Genomic DNA, 14007 nt, shown 5'->3' on the forward strand with positions numbered 1-14007 from the left:
TGCTCCTTTTTTAAAAAAATATTGTCTTGATGGCTAGCAAAGCACCATAAACTAATCTGTAGATCAAAACATAACTAATGTCATCTCTGTTATTAATGTCATCTGTTACTAATTCATCTCCAGTTCATCACAGGAGGCCAATATAAATGTAACTGGTGTGTACTGATAATATAATACGCTGCACATTTTAGAACTTATAATAATGGCATATACCAGCAATGGCGAACCTTTTTTGGCTTGCGTGCCATGGGGGGGAGCACAGGGGGGGGTCGTGCGGGAGCATGCCACACCCATAATGCAATGTGCAAACCCCCAGTGCGCATGCGCGCATGAGAGGCGGTCCCCCCATTTTTCCATGCTTTTGTCGCCCTCTCCAGGCTCCAGAGGCTTTATAGGAGCCTGGGGAGGGCAAAAACAGCCTCCCTGTCCCCCCGGAGGCTCTCCAGAGGCTTCAGGGACCTTCAGGAGCCTTCCCTGAAGCCTCCAAAGGGCAGAAAATGACTCTCCAAGCAAACCTGAAGTCACGAGGCTTCAGGGAAGCCTCCTGAAGGTCCCTGAAGCCTCCGGAGGGCTTAAACCGACCCTGCAAGCAAACCGGAAGTCCGTTCCCGAACTTCCTGTTTGCTCATAGGGCCGTTTTTTTGTGCTCCAGAGGCTTCAGGGAAGCTCCTGAAATCTCCAGATGGCCTCTGGGGGGAGGGAAGGTTCTTTTCACCCTCCCCAGGCTCTTATAAAGCCTCTGGGGCCTGGGGAGGGCAAAAAATGGTTTAAAAAAAGGCTGAACTTAGCTGGCCAGCACGGGCATGCGCACTTGCATGCCCTGACAAATGGCTCTGTATGCCACCTGTGGCACGCATGCCGTAGGTTCGCCATCCAAGGCATATACCTTGTTCTCCCATACAACAAATAAAGTGTTGAGTCTGAGTGTGGACTATACAACCTCTAAATTTATGAAATTCATTTGCATTTCACCATTCTTAACCCTCTTATCTTACTCCTCTGTCTGCTATATTGGCTGATTACCTCTAGTAAATTTAAACCACTTGGATACATATATATGTGTTAATTCTCCTTAAACTACTATTTCTGGGCTTTGTTGTCTTCCTTCATTGATCCTTGTTTCTTTCCTCCATCCACCTATACCATTTATCCCATATCTGGTAGTATTCTGTTTCTTCTTTTCCCTGGATTTCTTTTGTTAATTTGTCCATTTCAGCACAGTCCATAACTTTTCTTATTATTTCATCTTCGCTTGGAATTAATTTGTTTTTTCATTTCTGGGCAAAGGCAACCCTTGCCGCCGAAATTATATGTAATATTAAATACTAAATTTCTTTTTTACATTTCACAGTCATTATTCCTAATAAAAAAAACTTCAGGTTTCCATTCTATTTTAACACCTGTTATTACCTCTAGCCACTTTTTGATCCTTTTCCAAAAATTGTTAGCCTCCTCACAGGTCCACCATAAGTGGTAGTATGTTCCATGTATTGATTCACATTTCCAGAATTTTGGGGAGGTATTTGTTGAGATTTTAGCTAACCTTGTTGGTGTCAGGTGCCATCTGTAAAACATTTTGTACTGATTTTCCTTGTATGCAACTGATAGTGTCATTTTTAAGTTTGTTCCCCCCAATTTTTTCCATTTATCCAATTCAATATTATAGCCAAAGTTCTGTGCCCATTTTATCATTTGTTCTTTCACGATTTCCTCTTCCATTTTATGCTTCAGGAGAAATTTATATATTCTCCCTATCACAGCGACGGTGAACCTTTTTTTTGCTTGCGTGCCATAAATGGGGGGAGCGCAGGGGGATCGTGTGCAGGCATGCCATACCCATAATGCAATGTGTGACCCCCCCCAGCGAGCATGCGCATACTTCAGGTGAGACCCCCCCCATTTTTGCATGCTTTTTTCGCCCTCCCAGGGCTCCAGAGGTTTTATAGGAGCATGGGGAGAGCGAAAACAGCCGCCCCCGCCCCCTCAGAAGCCCTCCGGAGGCTTCAGGGACCTTCAGGAGGCTTCCCTGAAGCCTCGAAGCAGTCAAAACGACACTCCAAGCAAACCGGAAGTCACTTCCGGTTTGCTCGGAGTGTCGTTTTAAGTGCTCCGAAGGCTTCAGTGACCTTCAATTTCATTCCTTTTCATTGGGGGAGGGAGTTATTGAAGTAGAGTTGCAAGTCAAGTTAGCCAAAAGTCAGAAGAGACTTAGCATAAATTATTCCCAAATTGTACACTACTACTTGAGTGTGGTTTTAGGGAAGACTAAAATAAATTTCATGAAAATCTGCCAGTGTGACTTTATCCTGGCCATTTTATAGGGGATTTGTTCTCTATCAATTCCACAGAAATTACCAAACTAATTTCAGAATGGGGATAAAAAAAATATTTGTTTCACCTTAATGGTTTCAGCTTTAGGTTCTTTTTATCTAATTCCATGCCAGTTGAAACAGAAAAAAACAGTAAACATCTAAATAGCTACAGTTGGTTTTCTTTATTGCCTCACAAAAGTAACACTATGAGCAGAAGACACAACGTATCTGCTGATATCCTAGTCCTAGATTATAAATGTGAAAAAGAGAAAAATTATACTTTGAATTATATATTTTGAAGAAATGAAGGAATTAATATATTTGGTTAAGTACTATAGATACATGTTTTTCTTGTCCCTAGCTCTTAACATTTAGCTGCTGCTTTTTACCTAATTCTACCAGGAGAACCCCTAGGAACACTGCATTTTTTTTGGTTTTAACAACCCTGTAATCCTTTGCATCGGGGTGGAGCATGGGTGACTGAATGGAGCTGAGCGTTTACTGGCCGGATGCCTTTCCTGATACCTATGTGGAGCTCACAGCAGATATTTTCTCGCCCAGAGAAAGACATATCTGCTGCTACCTAGGATCGAACTCAGCCTCCTGATAGGAACAATGCATTGCAGTAGCCTCATTCATTGTAGCATTAGATAAGATAGGCAGGCAATTTTACTGGACTATAAATTATGCATCACCAGCTTTAACTGATGAAAAGCACCTAAATCACTTATCTACCTACTCCACCTCACACCAAATCACTCTTCTCCATGGCACTTTTACTCCCTCTCTACATGGTTTATCTAGTTGTTTTCTTAGTAAAGTGATAAATGTGGAACTTCAAAGTCTTCGATCTATTTGACCTAAAGGAGCACCGAAGAACAGTTAATAGGTTTTTATTTTGGATAGCCTGATTTATTTTAAGCTCACAGACTTATTCTTAAACTTAGTATTACTGAACCATTTATGTGCCAAGTCAGTAATAGAAAGAAAAGAAGAAGCTGCCCAGGAACTTTCATCTTCTGATAGTGACTTTTATGGACTTCAGCTGGTGTTCCAGATTGTTTTCTGTGGTTATTTCTCACTTCTGTGCAAACTGCTTGTTTCTATTTCTGATCCTCATTTCAAAAAACTATTTCATAAAACCAAAAACAAGTCTGTATAAGTGTATATACCAGTGATGGCGAACCTTTGGCATGCGTGCCAGAAGTGGCACACAAAGCCATCTCTCCGGGGCATGACAGCCGTCACTCTTCCGGGTTCCAGCGCACACATACATGCCGACCAGCTGGTCTTTGTGCATGTGGGAGCACCAGAAACTAGAAGAGCAGCTACCTGGCACGCATGCATGTGCCGGGAAACTGAGCTTCCAGTTTCCGATGCATGCATGCACACTGGCCAACTGGTTTTCATGCGCACATGGCATGCCAGAAATCAGTAGACCAGGTAACTGGCGTGCATGCGCATGCCAGGGAACTGCTCTTTTGGTTTACGGTGTTTCCCTCCCCCCCCCCGTGCGTGCTCCTGTTTTGGCACTCTGTGCCCAAAAAGTTCACCAACACTGGTATATACTGTATGTATAGGTTGATTGGATATTGTCGCAATCTTTAATAATCCACTTTGTCCAGAGGCTGATAAATAGCCACGATGGAAATATTAAGAGAAGGAGGGTTAATTTCATTTCTCATGACAACTTCTTATATGTTTTACGTTTAATATTATTTCCACTGTTGCTTTCTGTGCAACAATGATGGATGATTTCTCAAGGAACAGATAAAAGACATACCTGAAACTCCATTAGTAGATTTTGCTTCTTTCAACATTCTACTGGCAAGGCTGCTTTCTTGCAATGGATTTTAATTACTGAAAATTGCAACAATAGATTTGGATGGAGAGACAGTTCTATCTGAAATTTCACTGACATGGTCAGTCAAGATGATATATATCCTAAGTTACACAGAATAGTGCAATATAACACAAGTTCAAGGTGTTATTTCTCTTTTTCTTATTGAAAAAACCTCTACCAACAAAAGGTGTTCCATTGGATTCCACCAACTGTTGTTAAATTGGAATTCATTCATGTATTGTTCTATTGCAGAATTGCTTGGGGGGCAAAGTTATTGTCAGAAAAATAATACAAAACAAATCCACTTAGTAAAACAAATGGTTTTAATCACCACTCAGTAAAATATAACAAGCATCCCATAAACTCGAAATCACAACTATTACATAATTTTAAAAGGTACAATAACATTCCATTTATAATTATTTTTAAAAGCTTCTTATCTCTTTTCCTAATGCCATAATAATAGTAAACTAGGGTCAATAGAGTCCAAATTTGAAAGGCATCTCATATCTAAGGGGTTACTATTACTTCAAAAAGTAATTAGGTATAAACTAAACATAGGAGCACAGTGGCTGAAGTGATTGGAATGCTAGGCAGGAGGCTAGCAAGCCCGCGTTCTAGACCCAAGAACTGCTTTGGGTGGGGTTGAGCTCTTGTTCTTCACTCCAGCTCCTGTTAGGGACATGAAAGGAACCTCCAAATGGACCTCCCTCGGCAAATCCTTGTCTCTGGCTAATCCTTTCAATCTTTTTTCCTGGGTGAGGAAAAAAAAAACCTAAACATAAACATTGCTCAGATGATATTCAAGCCTTTTTAAAAGGAGATTAGACAAATTAATAGGGAATGCTGTCATTAGTTCCTAGTTGTGACAATTATTGTATTTTTTGGAGTATAAGACACACTCCCCCCCTAAAAGAGGGGGAAAATATGGGTGCGTCTTATACACCGAATGTAGCCTTGCCCACCCACCAGCCCACAACCTTTGGCCTCTGCCTCACAGCAATTTGCCTCCTTGTAGCAAATAGTAAAGAGCCTGTTTCAGTTTCAGCTTCAACACAGCTTGTGATTACCATAAGCAGCTGATAGTCGGTTGGATTGGCCTCCCAACCATCCTGTTTCAGGCTGAAGGGATTGCCATTGCCTATTGCTGCCTCCATGCGCTCCATTTTCGGCCTCCGCGTGCCCCATTTTCCACCCATTCCGATCCCTACTGCCTGGAACGGGCAGAAAATGGGGTGTGCAGAGGCCAAAAACAGGGCATGCGGAGGCTGAAAATGGAGGCTCTAAGGCAGCAATAAGCTATGGCAATCCCTGCAGCTTGAAGAGGCTGATTCAACCAACAGTCAGCTGCTTGTGCTAATCAGGCTGTGCTGAAATTGAAATTGAAACTGAAACATGCTGTTTGCTGCAAGGAGGGAAATTGCTGGGAGGCAGAGGTTGATTTTTTTTTCTTGTTTTCCTCCCCAAAAGCTATGTGCATCTTATACTTCAGGGCATCTTATACTCCAAGAGGATTGTAAGACAGAAACTGCTATTGTGATTATGTTCTGCTTATGGGCATCCCTGAGCAAATACTGGATCAATCAGGCTTCACTTTAATGTTTTCTAGGGAGAAATTAATAAGAGACAATCACCAAAATTCACCCCTTAGGAAAAATGCAGCTATTATAGGAAGGAATATGTATAGAATATCAGCTAGTTTAACACGCTGATATTCTATCAATGTTTGAAAGATATCAACACAATCTTTTTTTAATATTTCCAAGTCACTTGGAAACATATTGGAATGAACCGGGAAGCCACAGTCAATTTCCTGTTGAGAAAGACTGCACAGTTGATGGGTAGTAGAACATCATTTTTTAAAAGTACTAAAAATTAAATTTACTCAAACAATTATTGTCAAAAGTTTGCAAGACATTATTAAGCAGAGTATTAAACAAAACAAATGGGAAATTAGATGATTAAAAACAAAGGGATAAATAATTTAAGACCAGGATCAAACACAAAGAACCTGAGACCAAGCATTCCAATTAAAATAATAAAACAGGATGACAACTCTATGCCCTTTTCTCTCCCCCCACTCAAGTCCCACTAAGTCCTTGGAGAAGCAACCAACACTGCTGGTTTTTAAAAAAATGTTAAAAACTGAATTAAGTCGTAAGGCTTTTTCCTAACCATCATGCTCTCTTTCCTGATTCCACATTCTTTATGGCTGACTTGTTACTCTTACCTTTGTACCTCTTACCTTATCCAATGATGTAATTTAAAACTAAACCTTCTTAAGAAAGTTTTACATTTAAAAGGGAGACCATTTGACCATTCCATCACAATTAATCTATAATTTAACAACTGGTTTATAATAACTAGGTAGAATTAACATCCTTCTCAGAATACATATCAGTTATGAGGAGATATTCATATTCATAGCCTTTTTGCTTCCATATAGCTCCATAGATATTTTCAACCATCTATTAATGCCATTACTGTATCTATATTTTACAATCGGAAGTATTCAGAGTTCCTAAGAAGAATATTTTCCTAGGAATAATGATCCTTAAATGATTAATTAAATCTGAGCAAAAGAGTTCAAGTAATGATCTGTGTGAAGCCTAACAATGAAAGTGTAAAAAAAATTAAAAGTCATATAGATTAACATGTTACACAAAATGTTTGAAATAAATAAATAAATTAAATGGAATTAATTAATAAACTGAGTGAAACTTTAATTGGTACATTTGTCTTCTCTAGGTCCAAAAGCTAGTGGTCTTTTTTTTAAATCATCAGATCATTTTGAATCTTTAAAAAAAAGTGAAGAAAAAATGAGGAAGTTGTTTCTATCTGAATCATAATTACAAAGAATTGAAGCAGTTAGTATTTGAAAATGGAAAATAAAAATAGAGAGGAAGCGACAATGGAGTGTGGGGGGGGGGTATGAAACAGTAAATAGCTGTGCTTGCAGATATAAACTGAAGCTCAGCTAAAATGGAAAACTGTGCATGATTTGCTCTTCCTGGAACACCAAGACATGCAACTGTTTCAGCTGCTATTCCCAACCAGTTAAAACCTAAAGAGGTACAGTAGATGAGATGCTTCACCTCATCTAGCCCAGAGCGAACAACAGACAACCTGCACACACGAGCATGCACACATCTCAGCATCTTTTTTTGCATCCTAAATGCTCAAAGGTCATGCTGCCAATCTGCGGATATCCAAATTTCCACTTTTTATCAAAATACAGTCAAACTTGTTAACCATCTTTTGTCTATCTCAACCCAAAGAAGCATGGGTGAGCTAAACGTTCATTTATCTTCCCTCTAAGCTCATCCAGTATCACTGCTACCTTCTGAGGTCCTGAACAGTCAAACAGTTTAAGATGCAGCCCTGGTGCAAAAAGATTGACTAATTCTTATGTCAGAAAAGAACTAGTTGTGTTATTGTCCCATTTAGAAAGAACACAATCACCTTTCCTTTCTTTAAGTGGCTAGAATAAAAAACAGTTGGCAATAGAATAGAAGAGAACAGCACAGTACAGCATAGAATAGAATAGACTTTATTGTCACTTTGAATGCACACCAATTGGCATACATTAAAATGAAATTAGGTTGCATGCAGCAACCTTAAAGAGTCTCCACTGAAGCTGAGACTGGCAGGTGGGGAGGAGAGAGAATGCAGAATTTGCACTGATGAAGTGAAACACATCTACAGACAAGATGTGCCTGTGATCTTGCTAAGGGTACCTGTAAAATAGTCTTGCTTAATGCCATTCATCTTTCAAAACAAAGAGGGGTTATTTTTCCCTTTGGATTGGAAACCGCACGATCAGCTTCTGTGGTTTTTAGCATGGTATCTGACACTGGTCTGGATGAAAGAGACCAGGAAATAAAATGAGTCACTTACTGATACAGCATACATACCTTAAAGTAATGTGACTAATAAATTAAACCAAATTAGTTATTATTGTTTATTAAATTTATATGGTGCTCATCTCTCTGTTTTAATTATCCATTGTTTAAATCTCTTTTGGGGATCAATCTACAAGTACAGTAAGGAAAATGTAGGCAGAAGAAAAACAGAGGAAGAATATGAAGAATGGGCTTTAGGATCCAAAGGAAGCACTTAATAAGAATTCCTGCTTAGACGTAAAATTGTTAAAAAACCTAACTGTGGCTGAAAATATGGGGAAAGGTTTATTTAAAAAGAAATGCTGGGCTTTAATGTATTGCTAAGTGTCTTATTAACTACTACTTATTTGGTTGAAAATCTACAGCAATATTTGATGGATGTACCTCCCTCCCTCCCTCCCTCCCTCCCTCCCTATCTATCTATCTATCTATCTATCTATCTATCTATCTATCTATCTATCTATCTATCTATCATCATCTATCTATCTATCGCACCTTTAGGCATGTGAAGGTGTTCCAGTGCAATATTTCAACACCCTAGATGAACTGATAGCATTTTACAAGAAAGAGAACATGGGACTGGTCCGGAGCCTTAAATTCCCAGTCCCACATGAAGAAGAGGAGACAACAGATGATCTAGAAGAAGACTTGGGTAAGATGTTCAAAAAATAGTAATTTACATTATTACTAATCTAAAGTTGCCAATTTGTAGGAAGTACTCAATTTTACAGTGGAATTGAATTGACCTTTTGAATTAAGGACTGTTGAATACTTAACTTTATCCCTTACTATACACATCTTTAACAATTCTTTGAAACAGAACACTGCCTATCAATCAACCAACCATAATGAATATAATTCAAGAATATTATCTCATCCTGTCCTTCAAACAGTAGAGAATGCCCTGGGAAAATGCAAAGCATTTTATTAATCTTCTAATTATATACGTTGAGGTATTTCCCTGTTATGTGTCAAAAATATAATAAAATAACGCAAGAAGATCTATTGCTCTACTAGTTTTGGAGTATTGTCTTCCTTTTAGTTATAAATACCAAGCTAAACCATAATTTTATTTTAAATGTTTATTTTTACTTTTGAATTGTACTGTGTGTGTAGATTATTCTCTTCACCATTCATACTGTCAAACTGATACCAATTTAATACTGCTTTTAATAAATTTTTAAAGTTTCTCTGGTAGTACATTTTAGATGTATGCAAGCACTTGAAGTTTCTGTCTTGCTTCTTCTGACATGACAGTAGAAACATATTTGGCAATATACTCTTCTAATGGTTTACAAAGTTAAAACTCCAAAACAAAGTTAAAGCAATAGAATTCCAATTAAATTCCAATTAACAGCAAACAGATGAAAACAGCATATATAATTCTAATTATAATGTACAAAACTTTTCAGAGGAGAAAGACTTTAACTATGTTTCAGATGCTCACAAGATTATACATCTGACACAGCCCTAGCCTCAACCTAAATCAGACTAATCCTGAATTGGAGAACTGGTTTCCATGTGAGTCCTATGTAGTTGTTCTGGTTCTTACACATAGTCCTTTTAACATGCTGGTGCCATGGCGTCATCCAGATGGGAGTCTTCAGTAATACTCTTCCCTCTCTCTCCCAGGGAAATCCCAATTAAAATAATAGCGATCTTGTGGCTGTACATATTAATAGATTTTTCTATTAATATTATTCCAACAGCTGGGTGGAAATACAAGTGATTAAAACAGAAAGAAACCTTTAATCACAATGTAGAGATGCTAGAGCTGTTAGAAACTAAAGTCTTGCCTCTAAAGCAGGTGACCAAACCCATCCTTGGGCATACTGTTTGCTGGAAAAAGGGGAATCTGTTGCGTCAACAGCTCAAAAATAAAACCTCCAATTTCTTCTCTTTACGTTTTCCTGCTGCAGGAAAGAAAAAGATCTGCTTTGTCAGTTTGATTTTTTTTTAATTGTTTGTTTTACGGTACCCATTTATTCCTTTCCTTCCTTGTGGTGGCTCATTTTTCCTTCATGGCCAAACATCTGTACTCCACCCCACTTTGCCCACCTGACTCTCTATTTTTATACCTTCTAATCTTCTTTCCTTTCTGCTTTTATTTTCCACACACCCTTTAACCCTTACAATTCAATATTCAAAAGTCTTTAATTTCAACAATAGTTTATCTTTATTTCTGATTTCCACTTCTTGCTTATTAGGCCCCATTTTTGAAGGTTGTGTTTCCCCTGATGCCTTCATAGGCACAACTTTGTGCGACTACTTGTTGCATATCCTTTGCATCTAGACCAGTGTTTCTCAAACTTGGCGACTTTAAGTCCTGTGGACTTCAACTCCCAGAATCCCCCAGCCAGCATAGCTGGCTGGGGAATTCTGGGAGTTGAAGTCCACAGGACTTAAAGTCGCCAAGTTTGAGAAACACTGATCTAGACTATTAATTCCACTGTCCCTCATGGAACCTGCATCTGTATAAAACAATTTTCTTTTCTTTTTTTTCTCCCTGCATGCTCATCTAAATTTAAATCTGCACCAGTCCATCTAGGTAATGCATCTGATGAAGTGAGCTTCAGATTTTTAAACAATACGTAATGTTAGCTTTCATTTGTCTGTTAAAGTTTCTTTCTTCAGATTCAGTCATATTTTATGCCATTGAATTATAGATCCTTGCACATAGGAATCTTTACTGAAAATTCATTGACTGGTCAGAAAAGCCAGCTGGGATCATGATAGAGAGATCAGTCATGGACGAATGCTTAGCCTTACAACATCTAACTAAGAAATATAGATTCCAACTTGGGATATATGGCTTTAATTGTTTTTAAAACAATCTTCAACTTAGTTTCCAATGGATGATTGCGGTTGAAACTGGAGAGATCTTCTGTTGATACTTATTAGGGCTTCCCGGTATTAGGGCATAACGTTACTTATCCAAATAAGACTTGAGAGCCAAGATATTTTTCTGGCCTGGTACCTACTTATAAGGGTATAAAGCAAAGTTATATTCTAGTCCCTTTTTATTTAATTTCTATGTTAATGTTATGGGGCACATCTCAGAAAATTAGAACGTCTTCCTCCAAACTTGACTGGTAGACCTATCACACAACTCTTATATGCAACTGGTGCAGTCATCATTTCTATTTCACCCATTGGTTTGAGGAGAGGTCTAAAATCAATTGCTTCTTACTGCATGGTCAACTATGAAATCATTAGTTATGAAGAAACTGACATTATGGTCTTTTTAAGCTTCTATATGCAATCATAAATGAGAAATAAATGAGAATGCTATAGAATATAGAATGCTATAGAATATAGCTGTGCTGTGTGCTGGAACCAGGCAGAAAGGGGAAGAGGGGCAGAACAGGGCTTCTGCAGTAGGGGCAGAACAGGGCCTGTCCTGGAAACAGGCAGGAGCCCCCCCCACCTGGCAGACTAAGATCTATTGCCCCCCCCCCCCCACCTGGCAGACTAAGATCTACTGTCCTTTTGCAAACTACCTGCCATGGCTTGTGCCCAGGTGCCCCTGATGACTATAATCTGCCCGCTTAACATCTGGTATCCTGCTGACTTCCTGCTATTTATGACTTATGGCATTTCACCTGCCGGGCTACTCCTACTACCTCTCCCCCTCCCACCCTCGCCATCTGCTATTTTATAACAACTAGCTACTACAAACTATCTGCCCTCTTCCGCCCATAATGGACCGCACCCAGGCCTCCATCTATTTATTTACCATCCATCTTCCAACCGATCACCTGGCCAACATAAGATCTTCCCACCTAGTTGTGATCGTGGACATTTCTTTCCTCCCATTAGATCCTGGCTTATTGATTTTAACATCAACAGCACCCTGACTTTGTCATAGCTTTTTACCATTACGTATTCGAGGTCGGACTTGCTCCAGCTCCGGGAATCACCCCTCTCGCAGGCATGGCCCTTTGCCCCCTCCGGGGCCCACCTTGATGACGGGTTTGTGAACCCAGAGAGGTGGAGGAAGCGCAAACTTAGGGGGTTTTTAATGAAATGTTTTCTATCCTTTTTAGGGGGCTCCAGGGTGGGGGGGCGGGGGCGGGTGGGTCAGATCAGGAGCGATGTGAGAGCTGGGCCTCCAGGTGTGGTCGTGAGCAGAAGGAGCGGAAGGGAGGAGGAGGGGGAGGATATCATTCCTATACAGGGCTCTTTAATTCCAACGGTCGCAGGGAGGGGCAGATACGAGGACAGATTAAGAACTTATAGTCGGTTGGGAGACCGTGGTTGCTGGTTACACCCGGTCGCTTGTACCAATCCCCGCGGTCTAGGTGGTCAAGAGTTACAGACCCAGGGCCTGAGGCTGTTGTTATGCAATGCGAGGTCCGTTGTTAACAAGGCCCCCCTCATTCACGATCTAATTTTAGAGGGGGAGCCGGACCTCGCGGGAATAACGGAGACCTGGTTGGGCCACGAGGGAGGTCTTCCCCTCGTGGAAATGTGCCCACCAGGCTACCGAGCATTTCATCAGCCCCGGGCCCAGGGAAGGGGCGGTGGGGTGGCAGTAATTATTCGGGAGGACTTAGAGCCGAGGGAGTCTACTGCGCCACAGACGTCCGGATGTGAATCCCTTGTTGTGAAATGGGGCCCTGGGAGACAGTTGGGCCTGCTGATAGTATACCTGGCTCCTCGCTATACATCAGCGGCCCTGCCTGAACTCCTCGAGCTGATCGCATCGGTGGCGGTTGAGACCCCCAAACTTTTAGTGATGGGGGATTTTAACCTGCCATCGATGGGAGAAGCATCAGAGGGGGTTCGGGAGTTCATGGCTTCCATGACAGCCATGGACCTGACTCAAATGATTCAGGGCCCGACACACGAGGGAGGACACACTCTGGACCTCGTTTTTGTCTCTGGCCAGTGGTTGAGTGATCTGGGAGGAGGGGACTTAACCATCACTCCCCTGTCATGGTCAGATCACTCACTCCTTCGTCTTGACTTCCCTGGTGCTACCTCCCGCTGCGGGGAGGCGGAACCGGAAAGCACTAGATGGTTCCGCCCCAGGCGCCTGATGGAACCAGATAGGTTCCAGACGGAGCTTGGGCCACCTCCTGTAACCTTGACCCGCCCCCGGGTAGAGGACCTGGTGGTCGCGTGGAATAATCCGACTTCCGGGGCCTTGAACCGGGTGGCGCCTTTGCGGCCTCTCCGGCGGCAACGATCCACCCTGGCCCCTTGGTTTACCGAGGAGCTGAGGGTGATGAAATGCCGCAAGAGACGTCTAGAGAGTCGTTGGAGATCCTCTCGTTCCGAACTTGATCGAACACAGGCACGAGCCCATTTAAGGACGTACCTTGTGGCATTGAGAGTGGCCAAATGCCAATATTGTGCCACTCTCATTGCATCCGCAGAGAACTGCCCTGCCGCCCTGTTTCGGGTGTCCCGCTCCCTCTTGTATCAGAGGCCGCGGGAGGCCCCTCTACAGGGTAGAGCAGAGGAATTTGGGAAATATCTGCAGGATAAAATCGCTCAAATTCGGAAGGATTGGGTCCCTGTTAGTGGTCCAATGGAGACGTCCGTGGCGAGTCTTGAGGAATCGACCTGGGAGGAGTTTGACTTGGTTGCCATCGAGGATTTGGACAGAATGCGTGGACGACTGCGACCCACCACATGTTTATTGGACCCGTGCCCCTCCTGGCTTGTACTGGCATCCTGGGGGGTTACACGAGACTGGCTCCTGGACCTAGTGAACGCCTCGCTGAGCGAGGGGTCTCTCCCGGCCGCCTTGAAAGAGGCGGTGGTGAGACCCTTGCTCAAGAAGCCTTCCCTGGATCCTTTGGAGCTGGCCAATTATCGTCCTGTCTCCAACCTTCCCTTTTTGGCGAAGGTTGTAGAGAGTGTGGTGGCCTACCAGTTTCCACGGCATCTGGAGGAAAATGATTATCTAGACCCGCGCCAGTCCGGCTTCCGCCCGGTCACA

The 14007-nt window shown here is 41.7% G+C and overlaps 1 protein-coding gene across 1 annotated transcript in view; it reads left to right on the plus strand.

Moving 5' to 3' along the window:
- Positions 1-14007, plus strand: part of INPP5D (inositol polyphosphate-5-phosphatase D) — a 106959-nt gene that overhangs the window by 40807 nt on the left and 52145 nt on the right. Inside the window, exon 4 of the mRNA XM_081954054.1 lies at positions 8559-8709. Coding sequence (XP_081810180.1) covers positions 8559-8709 — 151 coding nt within the window. The remainder of the gene's footprint in view (positions 1-8558; positions 8710-14007) is intronic.

The sequence above is a fragment of the Natrix helvetica genome (assembly GCF_964273705.1).
Source record: "Natrix helvetica genome assembly, chromosome: 5".
Lineage (NCBI taxonomy): Eukaryota > Metazoa > Chordata > Lepidosauria > Squamata > Natricidae > Natrix > Natrix helvetica.